At 47.7% G+C, this 14,383-nt stretch overlaps 1 protein-coding gene across 2 annotated transcripts; it reads right to left on the reverse strand.

Moving 5' to 3' along the window:
• Positions 1–2,168: 2,168 nt before the first annotated feature.
• Positions 2,169–8,270, reverse strand: LOC142854255 (HLA class II histocompatibility antigen, DO beta chain). 2 transcript variants are annotated; one of them, XM_075979560.1, is made up of 6 exons: positions 8,093–8,270; positions 6,136–6,405; positions 5,477–5,758; positions 4,417–4,527; positions 4,080–4,108; positions 2,169–3,916 (listed from the first exon to the last, which is right to left on the reverse strand). In XM_075979560.1, exons 1-6 carry the CDS (start codon positions 8,181–8,183, stop codon positions 3,884–3,886), a joined length of 816 nt encoding a protein of 271 aa, XP_075835675.1. In that variant the 5' UTR covers positions 8,184–8,270; the 3' UTR covers positions 2,169–3,883. The 2 variants fall into 2 exon arrangements, with proteins under 2 accessions (XP_075835675.1, XP_075835676.1); XM_075979561.1 differs by having other exon boundaries at positions 5,477–5,680; positions 8,093–8,266.
• Between the last annotated feature and the right edge of the window lie 6,113 nt (positions 8,271–14,383).

Raw genomic sequence — 14,383 nt, forward strand, 5'->3', positions numbered from 1 at the left:
AAGTAAAAATGAAATTTACAACTTCTGATTCCAGAGTGTTAGTGAAAAATGTTTACATAGCCGTGAGTTCTATAAATAATTCAGTTAATAATTGAATGTAGCCCTTTTGTGAGCCCTGGACTGGCTGAGAGAGTCTGTTGGAATATGTAAGCTGTAAAAGGGAACAATGAAGTGGTACATGAGAGAACAGCGGGGTGAGAATAAAGAGAGCCTGTGAGTGTTCTTCCCTCCCTACCCCTCAGACAGAGAAGTCCTGGCTTCCCCACGCTGTGGATTCCCTTATGTCCTGATGCTGCCTTAGAGACTGGACCTCTGAGGCAGTGATAATATTCACACTCATAGTCTGCAGGGTTAATTAAGGTTGGGGAGAAAGTTTAAAAATTTACTGGAATTTCTGTTTCCATCGCCACCTAGTGGTTACAAAGGACACTAAGGCAGGAAGATCCCAAGTTCAAGGACAACCTAGGCTGTAAAATGAGTTCAAGGCCACTGAAGTGGTCTTAGTGAGACCCTGCTTCAAAAGTTAAGTCAAATGAAATGCCCGAAGGGGGTTCGGGATGGAGCTCGGGGGGGAAGTGCAGCATTTCAAGGTCCCTGGCTTCACTCTCCAGCCCTGAGAAGAAACATTCAGGAAGTCATACTGGTACAGTTTGGTTGATTTTGTCAACTAATTTCAGCAGTTAAATATTTAGATATAAGTCTAACAGAACATCCACAACTGTGTATGGTGAAAACTACACACTAATTAAATAAGGCAAAGGGGGCTGGAGAGATGGCTCAGTGGTTAAGAGCACTGGCTGCTCTTCCAGAGGACCCAGCTTCAGTTCCAGCATCCACAGGTGGCTCACAACTGTAACTCCAGTTCCAGAGCACTGACGCCCTCTTCTGGCCTCTACAGACACTGCACCCACATGCAGGCAAAACATTCACACACAAAATAAAATGAATAAATCCAATCGATAAAAAAATGGCAATGAATGAAGAAACATACTGTTTGTGAGCCAGAAGAGTTAGCACAGTAAAGACAGGCACAGTCTTCAAACCCGTCACCATCTTTGCAAACAAAGAACAAGGCAAGAAATTGGAACAGCTGAAACTGTCTTGAAAAGAATAGAGGCTGGAAATCCGTCTGCCAATGTTAAGGCTTACACAGCTACAGAAATGAAGATGTGTGTCACTGGCGAAGAAATTGGATCACATCAACAGAGCAGAATAACCCAGATGCAGGTCAACTCAGTATTTCCAATTAGTGCATATAGTGTGTGTGTGTGTGCATATGTGGATGTGTGTGAGTATTTATGTGTGTGTAGGTATACATATGTGTTATGTCTGTGTGCATGTTGTATGTGTGTAGGGATGCATGTGTATATGTACGTGTGTGTGCATTTGTGCACGTGTATGCGTGTGTGTGCATGTGTGTGTATGTATGGTGTGTGTGTGTGTGTAGTGCACATATGCCACCATGCTGTATCAGAGGTCAGAAGACCATTGTGGGAATTAGTTCTCCTTCTACTCTTTGGTTTTCTGGGAATCAAACTCAGTTGCCAGGCTTGGCTCAAGCATCTTTACCCACTCAGCCATCCTGTAGCCCCTAAATAATTTTTGATGAAAATGTGAAAAGTTATGGAGAAGGCAGAGTTTTCAACACACGGTGCTGAAGGAATTAAACACCCGTAGAAAAAAGAAAGTCCATGCCTGGTGGCAAAGCTGATAAACCTACCATGTGGGAGGTGGAAACAGGAGGGTCGGGAGTTCAGGACCAGCTTCAGCTACACAGTGGGTGATGCTGAGGCCAGCCTGGGATATCAGAGATTTTGTCAAGAAACCCTACAGGCAAACAGCTTTACATTTCATATTTTAAACTACCTTAGAATGAATATAGACTAAAGCAGACAACATAAAATTATAAAACTTTTAAAGGAAAAGTCATCAGGCAGGAATACCCAAAGAGGAAAATTTGTGAGAAACAAAACCAAAGCTGAACCAGGAAGGAGTAGAAAGAAGAACAGAAGCGAAGGTGAGAACAGCCCGGTTTTTCCCGTGCGGAGCTGGCGTCTTTTGGGCTCTGCAGCAAAGAACAGGAGGCTGCACACTCCTCAGAAAAGGAAAGGAAAACAGTTTTATATTAAACATAAGAAATCGAATAATGCTCAGGCTTTACTACTTCAAACAGTTCATGCTCTTTATTGCCATGTAGAACAAATTCTGAGACCATTTGAGAAAGAATAATATTCCTTCTGGTGCTTGAAAAGGCACCAGAAAAATTTCCCACCAACTAAACTATAATTGATTTTAAAGCAAGCTAAAGTCATGAAGAAAGTGTTGATGTGCCCCAGATCAAGCCATCTAAAATCCCGAATGGATGGGAGGGACTCACAAGTCCCACCCTTAGCTGAGGAGCTGCTGCAGGCAGTTGACGGCTGCTGGGGTTGGAGAGTCCATGTTCTTCAAGGGTGCAGCCCCTGACAGGTCGCCCACACTCAGCAGATGGACCTGCTCCCGTGTGCATGCAGGCGGGGCTAAGCTGACTCAGTGGATAAAAGCAATAAAAGCAATGAGAGGCAAATGTGCTGGGGAGGAGAAACTGGAAGCGAGAGGATGAGCTGGATTTGAGGGAAACAAATAATAGGCATGTATGAGATTCACAATAATTAATGGAGAACAAAATGATGGTCTGTTGAAGGGAGCGAGCTGTTCCACTCACAACTCCAGCCTTCCCACCTGCATAGAACAGGAACACTCCCGATTTTGTCAAATTGAAAACCAATTAACAGGTGTCAGGAATTCGGCAAACCAGAGGACTTCATTACTCCACTAAGATCACTCCTGAGTGAAATTAGTTCTTTGATTTAGAAGCACACAGCAGTGAACACAAAGGCGTCTCTGCTGCAGGCTGGAATCACTGCAAGACACACACAGTTTACCATCGTAGACTTGGAACTTCTAGTGCAAATAATCAGGAATAGAGCCAACGATACACAATAAATAAATGAAGAAAGAATCCTAGAACTGGACCAATCAGCGATAAGTTAACAGACCTGGGCGATTAGCATCAATGGTTATGGTAACATCTTGAAAAGAGAAACAGGATAAAATGTGACTCCAGATAAAGGTATTGCCTCCTGTAGATGCCAAAAGGACCAAACCAGAGTCCGACCCCTGCCTCTGCATCAGAAAACATAAAGGGCAAAACCGTGTGTTAGGTGGGCCATGAGTGTGCAGGGAACAAACTCCAAGTGTGGGAAACTCTTCACCATGGGTGACTCAGGCTTCTCAACAAATTTAATCCTAACAGAAAAAAGGATAAAATAAAATGTCTGGAGGTCTAAGACACAAGAAAGCAAAGGAGTGTGGTACTCAGATGTACACCTGGCTGAAGAGGCTGTTAAATAACCCCACAGTACAGTGTGTGCCTGCAGGGGTTTGTTGGCCAAGGCAATGATGAGTTCTTTAGAGACTGCCAAGGTCTGTGTCCTGCTGAGTTGGTAATTACAAGGGCTTTGTCTTAAATATGTCACTGAATTATACACTCACTACAGTTATCTGTGCCTGTTTTGTTTTACAATGCAAGGGATTTGAAACTGACCATCTGGAAGACTGGAAGCTATGGCTGGAAGACAGAAACACTGGGGTCCCCACTCACAGAGTTAGAGTCTGACCACAGAGACTAAAACAACTCAGGACCAGAATGAATTAGGTCCTAAGGGAATCTCTGGACAGTGTCCTGGCATGGGCACTACTGAGTACAGGCAGGAGGGAGAAGGACCGAAGGGGAAGATACACGCTGTATCTCATGAATCTAGAGCCAGGGTTCTTTACCCGCCCCAGGGTCCTGGATTTTGACACTCCTTCAGGCTCTGGGGAAGAAGTGTCCGTTAGGATCTTACTGGAGATGAGGTGGAGAAGCTCTTGAGACCTGCAGGAACAATGGGGGGGGGTCTCAGGGGCTTCCCACCCTCCCATCCCAGAGACTCAGACAACCACCCAGCCAGAGGCCTCCTTCATCCCATGATATCTCACTCTGGCCAGAGAACCAGGCAATGATCTGTCAGTCAAAGACAAGGAACTGAAGCACTTACCTCATCACCTGACCAGGTCTCCATAGATGCTGGAAAGAGAGAATGGGATCCCTAGTCAGGATCAAATGGAATTTTCCTGAACAGGTGGCCTGCAATGCCACTGTCTCTGCCTACCCCTTGGGGGTGCAATGCCAGCACTCATCTCTCCTTATCCCTGGGGGAGGGTGCAATGCCTACACTCCTCTCTGCTCACACACACACACACACACACACACGACTCCCCTGGCCTTAGAAAACACTATCACAGTGATCCCAAGCACAACCAGCCTTCCCTCACTCGGATCTGTACAGTAACGGAAGTACAGGGCACACAGAAAGGTTCTCACGGGTGTGCTACCTTTGCAAGCCTTGATGTGGATAACAACCCCCACCAGGAAGACGATTAGCCCAATCAGGAACGCTGCACCTCCACTCAGTATCTTTTTCCACGAATATTCAGACTGAGCCACTGTGGGAAACAAGATTTAAAGTCAAAGTAATGTTCAATGTTCCCAATACTGAATGGAACTACTTTGTGTTGTTACTATTGTTTTGTTTTTGCTTTGCTTTTAGAGACAGCATTTCTCTGTGTAGCTCTGGCTGCCCTAGAACTCACTCTGTAGACTAGGCTGGCCTCGAACTCAGAGACCCTCCTGCCTTTGCCTCCTGAGTGCTGAGATTAATGCCATGATTCACCACTGCTCAGCTGAACACAACTTTTTAAAACCCCAAAGCCTATACTGAACCCCATCCAGTACTGCTCAGGGAAGAGTCAAGTCTAAAACTGGAGATGCTTCCCATCTGTCACCCCATCTGTCACTGATTCTCTCTCTGTCTCTCTCTCTGTCTCTCTCTCTCTCTCTCTCTGTCTCTGTCTCTGTCTCTGTCTCTCTCTCTCTGTGTGTGTGTGTGTGTGTGTGTGTGTGTGTGTGTGTGTGTGTGTGTGCCTGCCTGCCTCATCCTCAGCTCCATCCACCTTTGCTGACGCTGCTGTAGTTGTTTTTGCATTGGCCTGGGACTCACTAGGCAGGCTAGGCTGGGAGCCCATGAGCCCCAGAGTCTGCCTGCCTCCACCTCCCTGGCCCTGGGACTACAAGTAGGCACCAGAGCTCCTGGGGATCAACCTCAGGTCCTCAGGCTTAGGTATGACAAGCACTTTACCAACTGAGTCACTTCTCCAGCCCTGTCCCTGGCTTAGAGCCCATGACAGTGTCCCTAACAACAAAAGCAAAGTGTGATAAAGGATTCTAGGTCCCAGAGTTGGAGACAAGTGCTGAGTTAAGAGCCTCCTTGTCTCTCGGACACTCTGAGGATGGATGTCTACCATGTTTTCTCCTACCCCAACCCTAAAATTCACAGATCAAGATGAACACAGAAGTGACACCAGCCCTACAGAAAAACCACTAAATAAAGCTCACCCCACTCCACAGAAACAGGACTCTGGAGGCTGGGGTGCTCCACGAGGCAGCTGTAGACGTCCCCAAGCTCCGGGGTCATTTCCAGGGTCACTGTCATCTGGAAGGTCCAGTCTCCGTTCCTAACAAGGCCAGTGGACATGACCCCAGACCTCTGCTCCTGTCCGTTCCGAAACCACCTAACATTTATGTCCCCGGGATAGAAGCCTGTCACAGAGCAGAGCAGCAGGTTGTGTTGCTGCAGCAGCGGGGTCCTCTCTGGGCTCACTGTCACCTCCGGGGGCACTGGCAGGAGAGAAGAAAGGGCTCACAAGGACAAAAGCTTCTATAGGGCTGTGTTCACCCTTGATCCGTGGCCCAGGCGAGCTAAGTAGAAGCTGGAAGTGCAAGAAAGTTGACGAGATGGCTCAGCAAATAAGGGTGCCAGCCACTAAGGCTGAGGACCCGAGTCCAGTCTCTAGGACCCACACAATGGAAGGAGAGAACAAGCTGCCTCAAGATGTCCCCTGACTGCCACGTGTGCACTGTGACATGCATGGAACACACACACACACACACACACACACACACACAAACTATAAATAAATGTAATTTAAACATTTTAAGGGCCTCTCATAAGAAAGGTTCCCATGGAGACCCCCGCTAGCCCCGCCCTCACTCACCATTCCTCTCCACGGTGAAGGGGGCCCCCAGCTTGTAGTTCTGCCTGCAGACCATGTTCACAGACGCTCGACTCTGCTCCACGAGGTCCCAGCGTTTGTTCCACTGCTCAGCATCAGGCTCCCCCAGCTCCGTCAGCGCCACAAACATCCCCAGGTCACTGTCGAAATGTAAATACTCCTCCAGGTTGAAGATGAACCTGACCACGAAGCGCACCTTGTCTGTCCCGTTGGTGAAGTAACAGTCCGCCTTCGCCTGAATCACAAAATCCTCTGGAAACCACAGAAGGGTTAGGAACCAGCTGCAGCTCCGGGAAAGCCCTGCCTGCTGCACCAGTGCAGCTCCAGGAAAGTCTGTACCTGCTACACCAGTGCAGCTCTGGGAAAGCCTGTGCCTGACATACCAAGTCTGAGGGTGTGGATTTGACAGTCATTTTGCCTGCACCATGCCAAAAAGCATAACGTTAAGAGATGAGAACACCGAATGGCTTCAATTCTCAGTGGCATTTATTAAAATGTGAACTCTACAGGGAGAACAATTCTCAGCAGTGAGTCCTCCCCTGTCTAACACGTGGGTCCTGCAGATTGGACTCAGGTTGTCAGTGCTGGCTTACCAACTGAGCCATCTTGGACACATTTTAAATTTCTGATCACACTTGGAATGGTATCCATGGAGAGGAAAGAGGAGGAAGGAAGCAGGAAGAAGAGAAAGACTCCTTGTAATGATACCGTGCTGTGACTCAGCTCTGCACACTTGAGAGTGATACAGCAGGCAGGTCATGGGAGAGCTCCACGAATCTACTCTGAGCTACGACTCCAAGGATAACAGCTATTGTGCTTGATCTGTGATCTGCTCACTGCTAAGCTCAGCAACCTCCACCAGCGAGGCCCCGCCTCCACCCAGAATGACCTGAATGGCCATCCAGGCTCCTCTGTCTTGGTCACTGAGTTCAGGTGACCTGCCATCCTCCAGTCCCTCAGCGTTTCTCCCATTCTCCATTCCCTCGCACAAGCCAAAGAAGAAAAAAATATGTGGATTATTTCATCCTTTAAAATCTATGCTGAAGCTGTGCAGTGGTGGCACACACCTTTATTCCCAGCTCTTGGGAGGCAGAGGGAGGAGGAACTGTGAGTTCGAGGCCAGCCTGGTCTACAGAGTGAGTTCCAATAGAGCCAGAGCTGTTACACAGGAACCCCTGCCTAAGAAACAAACAAGCAGAAACAAAAACAAAACAAAAAGCAACTCTATGACTTTTTCATTTGTCAAATAGACAAGGTGAACCCAGAGCGGGGTTGTTTTTTTTTTCTCAGAGAATAGCGATGCTCCCTCCCCAAGCCTTGTTCCTCTTCTGTATTGGTTGAGACCCTGACATTAAAGGGAAATCTTTTCTTAGCATATCACATCCTGTTTTCTGCTCATAACCCCACGTCTTCATGGTCTAACAACGTACGTGTTTGCACAGCCTGTCTCCCAGGCTAGAAAACAAACTGCACACAGTAGCCTAAGGCCAAAGATGATCAGCATATTCAACTTGTCTCTTCCACCTCAGAACTGTCAGCACAGTGCTGAACACTTCCATGGGTTTAATAGAGGACAGAGGAGGTTTTCTCCAGGTCCCCAGATAAACAGAAAGTCAGAACAGCGTGGACTCTTGTTTAGGAGACTCAGCAGTTCGCAAACTCCAGCTTTCACGGTTCTAGGGTCTGATATTGATGCATAAGGAACCCAATAAGGAAAAAGGTCTCCGTCTTCCTTCCTACAACCCCTGGCATCTGTGACTCAGGTACTGGAATCCCTTTCCAGGCAGCTCCTTGTCTGTGGTGAGGAGGGCATGAGGGCTTCCTGGCCAGCAGGAGGACCGCTGCTCTTTCAGTCAGAGCCACTCTATCCTGAGACTTTGCTCTATGGGGGAGACGAACCCCCACACCAAACACACCCAGACACAAATCTCTTTCTTACCTGGGGAGTCTCTGCCTTCAGACATGAAGGAAGCGGGCCTCATGGTGCTCACTAGGAGAGCCACCACCCAGAGGGCCCTCCCAGCACCCATTCTGGGGGGACAGGAGACAGGAAAGAGGCTGAGGGGCCTCTTTAGAATGGGCTGTCTTCCACACAACTGAAAGAAAATCACAAAGCATAGATAACTCTCCAGCTTCCCCTAGATTGGGACCATCTTCACACTGCTAACCAATCAGGACTGGAGACTTTGCATCATTTGTTGCTAGGCAGATGCAACTTTGATAAAGTTGCATTGGTAGAGTCAAGAACTGGTTACCTGGAGATCAGTGTCCAAGGTTTAGGTCAGGAGGCAGGAAGTCTACAGAGTCTGAGGTCCTAGAACAAAGCAGGCTGTCTATTGTGTATCCTGTGTCCTCATTACAGGGTCCCTGAATTATTCAGACCTGGAGGTCTCCCCTCCTACAGGGTGGCTGACATCTGAACTATCCTGACCAGGAGGTCTCCCCCCCTACAGGGTGGCTGACATCTGAACTATCCTGACCAGGAGGTCTCCCTCCTACAGGGTGGCTGACATCTGAACTATCCTGACCAGGAGGTCTCCCTCCTACAGGGTGGCTGACATCTGAACTATCCTGACCAGGAGGTCTCTCCTCCTATAGGGTGGCTGACATCTGAACTATCCTGACCAGGAGGTCTCCCCTCCTACAGGGTGGCTGACATCTGAACTATCCTGACCAGGAGGTCTCCCTCCTACAGGGTGGCTGACATCTGAACTATCCTGACCAGGAGGTCTCCCTCCTACAGGGTGGCTGACATCTGAACTATCCTGACCAGGAGGTCTCCCTCCTACAGGGTGGCTGACATCTGAACTATCCTGACCAGGAGGTCTCCCTCCTACAGGGTGGCTGACATCTGAACTATCCTGACCAGGAGGTCTCCCTCCTACAGGGTGGCTGACATCTGAACTATCCTGACCAGGAGGTCTCCCCTCCTATAGGGTGGCTGACATCTGAACTATCCTGACCAGGAGGTCTCCCCTCCTACAGGGTGGCTGACATCTGAACTATCCTGACCAGGAGGTCTCCCCTCCTATAGGGTGGCTGACATCTGAACTATCCTGACCAGGAGGTCTCCCCTCCTACAGGGTGGCTGATGTCGACAGCAGGGGGTGCTGAGCTAAGATGTAGACAGTGTTGTGACCGTGGCTTAAAGGGAGTCAGTGGCGGGCTTGTCACAAAGCAGGAGACAGAGTGCACTGTGTCCTGTATGCCAAGCAAGAAAGGGGGAGGAGACTGAGACAGGACAGACAGGGAGAAGAATTCTCAAAGGAATAAAACCGTGCAAATATATTCATAAGAACAGAGTATAAGGAAGCACTGGGGGCCAGGTCAGCAAGATGGAAGGATGGGGTTCTATAGAACACACTGGCTAGCAGGACTACCAGTTCATGGGTTCAGTGACAGCCTGGGCTGCAGAGTAAGTCCTGGTCTCAAAATAATAATAATAAATTAATAATAAAAATAGTCAGTGATGGTGATGATGATTGACAAAAGTTTAAAAGTTTAAATACAGTGCTGAAAACTGCGTGGGGAGAGAAGTGGAAACTGATCCACCTCTGCTGCCTCAGTCAGCTCTCTGTGGCTGTGGTGAGCACCAGGGTCACAGCCTCCTGAGGAGGAAAGGGCTTATTTCACCCACAGCTTATGGTCCATCACTGAGGGAAGCTGGGGCAGAACTCAGGGAGGAGCCTGGAGGCAGAGCTGAGGCAGAGGCAAAGGAGGATCTCTGCTTGCTCACTGGCTCCTCGTGGCTTGCTCACCCTGCTTTCTTACAGAACCCAGGACAACCAGCCCAGGGATGGCCCCACCCTCAGTGGGCTGGCCTTTCTACATCAATTATCAAGTAAAAAAAAAAAATGTTCTACAGACTTGTGTCAAGCTGACAGACAGGCTCTCACTTGCATGCTCATGCAAACACACACACACACACACACACACACACACACACGACCAGTACACCCAACAAAGTAATTTAAAGATGTGTATATTATGCAAAGAATTTTATCCTATTGACATGTTTATATATGCATTTTAGCACCTAAACAAGGCATTGTGGGCAATGGCAAAAGATTTGTAATCACATCACCAAGCCATTCACTTGTTCATATGATCCAGAGGGTGATCTACAGTAGCTGAGCTTCCCATTTCAAAATGGGAGAGTTTATTAAACACACAGCAAGCAAAATGAATAGAATAAATAGCCAGTAGCAGACAGAAAGGGCAGATAAAGCACAACACCATCTATCGAGTGTTCCATACACCCAGCAGAGAGGACTAGCGCAGATAATATCACAACACCATCTATCGAGTGTTCCGCACACCCAGCAGAGAGGACTAGCGCAGATGATAACACAACACCATCTATCCAGTGTTCCGCACACCCAGCAGAGAGGACTAGCGCAGATAAAGCACAACACCATCTATCGAGTGTTCCATACACCCAGGAGAGAAGACTAGCACAGATATTAACACAACACCATCTATCGAGTGTTCCGCACACCCAGCAGAGAGGACTAGCGCAGATAATATCACAACACCATCTATCGAGTGTTCCAGACAGCCAGCAGAGAGGATTAGCATTGCCAACTGAGAGCAAGCAAAGAGAGCACACCAAGCAGGTTCCCAAGAGAAATCAGCTGGGGAATTGCACTGAAGCAGTCAGCTGTGTTCCCATGGGTGGGGAGAGTCCTAGCTGAGTGGCCCTGAGGCAGTCAGCTGGAAATTGGATCAAGAGAGCCCAAGGTGGAGAATTCTTCCTCTTCCTGTAAAGTTTCTGACTTCCCAGCCCCGCCACAGGCATCATCGTATTATGTGATAAACAGTAAAAACCTCAGTTAGAAATGACTCAGCTTCCAGCTGTTCTCTAATGCCCTCGGCTTTTTGCTGTCTTCCTTTCTCCCTGGGTCAGGCTGACCTCCAGAAATTTTGGAAGAGAAGGGGAGGGGCCTCCTCACTCCCGAGTCCACTTCCAGCCTGTGGGAGTTCACCAATGTCACGTGCACTGTATCACTGACAGACACATCCACGAACTAGCGTCTCCCATAGCTACAACTTTCAGTGTAAAACATAAATTTCAGAAAACCACATTTAGATAGCTGCTATTTGGAAAATGTGAAACAGGAGTACGTAAACTTCTATATCCCAGTGGTGTAGGAGGTCCTTCTGTCTGTGTGTTGCTTTTATTGGTTAATGAATAAAGAACTGCTTTGAGCCTATGGCAGGGAAGAACAGAACTAGGTGGGGAAAACTAGGCTAGGAGACAGCGCATGCTGGGAGAAAAATGGGTGAAATTAGAGAGACGCCATGTAGCCCCACCGAAGACAGATGCTGGAACCTTAGCAGGTAAGCCAGAGCCACATAGCCATACACAGATAATAGAAATGGGTTAAATTAATACGTAAGAGTTAGCCAATAAGAAGCTAGAGCTAATGGGCCAAGCAGTGATTTAATTAATACAGTTTTATGTGGTTATTTCGGGGCTAAGCAGCCAGGAACCAACAAGCAGCTCTCTCCTTACTACATCCCAGTTTTCTATTGCCGAGATAAATGCCATGGCCAAAAAGCAAGTGGGGAGGAAAGTGTTGTTTGGCTTACAAACCTCCATTACAATGCCATCTAGAGGGAGGCCAAGGCAGGAACCTGGAGGCGGGAACTGAAGCAGAGGCCATGGAGGAACACTGCTTACTGGCTTGCTCTGCCTGATTCCTTATATAACCATGAACCACCTGCCAAGGGATGGCCCCTCCCACCGTGACCGGAGCCCTCCCACATCAATCAAGAAAATGTACTACACGCTTGCTCAAGGCCAGTCTGGTGGGGACATTTTCACAATTGAGGTTCCCTCTTCCTCAACAAAACCAACCAAGGAAGGTGGGCTGGAGAGATGGCTCAGTGGTTAAGAGGTCCTGAGTTCAATTCCCAGCAACCACATGGTGGCTCACAGCCATCTGTAATGTGATCTGGTGCCCTCTTCTGGCAGGCAGGTATACATGGAAATAGAGCACCATATACATAAATTAAATTTTAAAAAAACTTTTAAAAAGTGGGGGACAACACACTCACTTAAATGTAGGTTAAATCTCTCCAGAATGACAACCCTAAAGTTGAGAACTGGATCTTCTGGCCAGCCAGGGCGTGACGGAGTGAAGCTGTGTTAATATATTACACATTCATACATTTTAAAATGCTGCGGGAAGGTTACAGCTAACACCTACCCACCTGCTGGGGCGTGGCCTCATGGACTATTTACCTGGATGTGGAAATGCATCCAGCCCCTTCCTCGTCCTCTCTGCCTTCCCTGCTGGACCCTGGTTTTGCTGGTTCAGTTTGTTTGAATCTCATCTTTATGCATCGTTCCCGCAGAGAATCCTGATTTGTAGGTTTTATCTATTAATAAATACCTGTATACTGTGGGATTCCTTTCAGTTAAGCATCTGATCTCCGCCTCCATTAAAAGGAGAATCGTGAGAGAATAAATGTTCACAAATGTTTGAAGACTTTTGTTCCCAAGTCAAAGTCCACCTTGTTCAACGCTGAGATCCTATGACGTTAGTGGCAGTTTCTAAACTTGTGTTCTTATTTTCAGATTGGGATAGCCACACCTGCTACATGAGATTATCTTGAGAATAAGGTAAGAATATGTACACCAGGCATAGCATTCAGAAAGCATCCAGCTCGTGAGAGTCCCCAGAATGACCCAGTTTTTTCTAGAGCCACCAGGTGGCATCAGACTCACACCAGTGCTGGTCCCTAGCTCACCAGACTAAGGAAGGTCTCCATTTCCAAACCCTGACTACTCTACATTCCCTCCTGGGGATCCATGAAGGCTGTGCAACCTCCAGGAGGCAAATCCGACTGTGCAAGACACTGAGGACTTGAGACTGGATGCTGTCCCCACAGAGAACAGGGAAAACTGGGGAGCTGTCTAGATGTCCCAAAGAAATGGACAAATAGAGTGGCCCCTCTCCATTCATATTCTAAGCCTTCCCTACCCGTCATCACCTACCAAAAATCAAGTCAGAATGGAGCAAAGACTTCGATGTAAGAGCTGGAAACGCAGCCACAGGAGACGCTGCAAGAGCGAGGTGTGAGTGGTGACCGCAAACGCTCCAGCAGCCCGGGGGTGGGGAGTAGAGAATTGAAAGTGGGGTAGCATTAGATTAAAAGGCTTCTTAAGAATCAAAGAAACTGAACAGGAGAGACAGGTGGAAGGGGAGAGACGGAGAGAATGGGAAAGAACAGTCCCACTGGTCAGCCTTGTAGACCAGGCAGTGGTGACACACACCTTTAATCCAAGGCTCACACTAGTTGCCACAGAAACTGGTGGTAGTTGTGCACACCTTTAAACCCAGCACTAGAGAGGAATATAAGACGGGAGGAGACAGCTCTCACACACAGTCTCATTCTGAGGATTCCTGGAAACAAGATTGCCATTTCAGACTAAAGTCAATGTAAGAACCAGTGGCTGCCTGTTTTTCTTTGATGACCTTCAGGTTAAACACCGATATCTGTCTCTGGGTTTTTATTACTCATGCTACAGTAGGTACTTGTAGAACAGCCTACAAACCCATTGACATGTTGTGGGACAGCCTATGAGACCATAGATGTTGTGAGGAGGCCACTTGTTTGTTCCTGGCTGCCCAGACTCAAAATAACCTCCCAGAAACTATATTATTTAAATCACTGCTTGGCCAATCACTTAAGCATATTGCTAGCTAGCTCTTATATCTTTGGTTAACCCATTTCTATTAATCTGTGTATCACCATGTGCTTGACTTACCAGTAAAATTCCGTCCAGCATCCAGCATCTGTCTCTGGCAGGGCTCCATGGCTTTTCCCTGACTCTACCTTCTTACTCCCAGCATTCAGTTTAGTTTTCCCCTCCTAGCTCTATTCTACCCTATCACAGGCCAAAGCAGTTTCTTTATTCATTAACCAATAAAAGCAACACATATACAGAAGGACTTCCCACACCACATAGATATATTGTAAAACAGCCTACATACCTATAGGTAGTTGTGTAACAGCATACACGCCCATAGGTAGGTTGTGCAACAACCTACACAACCATTGATAGGATGTGGAACAATCTACAGACCCACTGATAGGTTCTGGAACAGCCTGCACACCCATAGGTAGGTGGTGAAACAGCCCACACACCCATAGGTAAGTAGTGGAACAGCCTGCACACCCATAGGTAGGTAGTGGAACAGCCTACACACCCATAGGTAGG

Source organism: Microtus pennsylvanicus, chromosome 7 (genome assembly GCF_037038515.1).
Source record: "Microtus pennsylvanicus isolate mMicPen1 chromosome 7, mMicPen1.hap1, whole genome shotgun sequence".
NCBI classification, from domain to species: Eukaryota; Metazoa; Chordata; class Mammalia; order Rodentia; family Cricetidae; genus Microtus; species Microtus pennsylvanicus.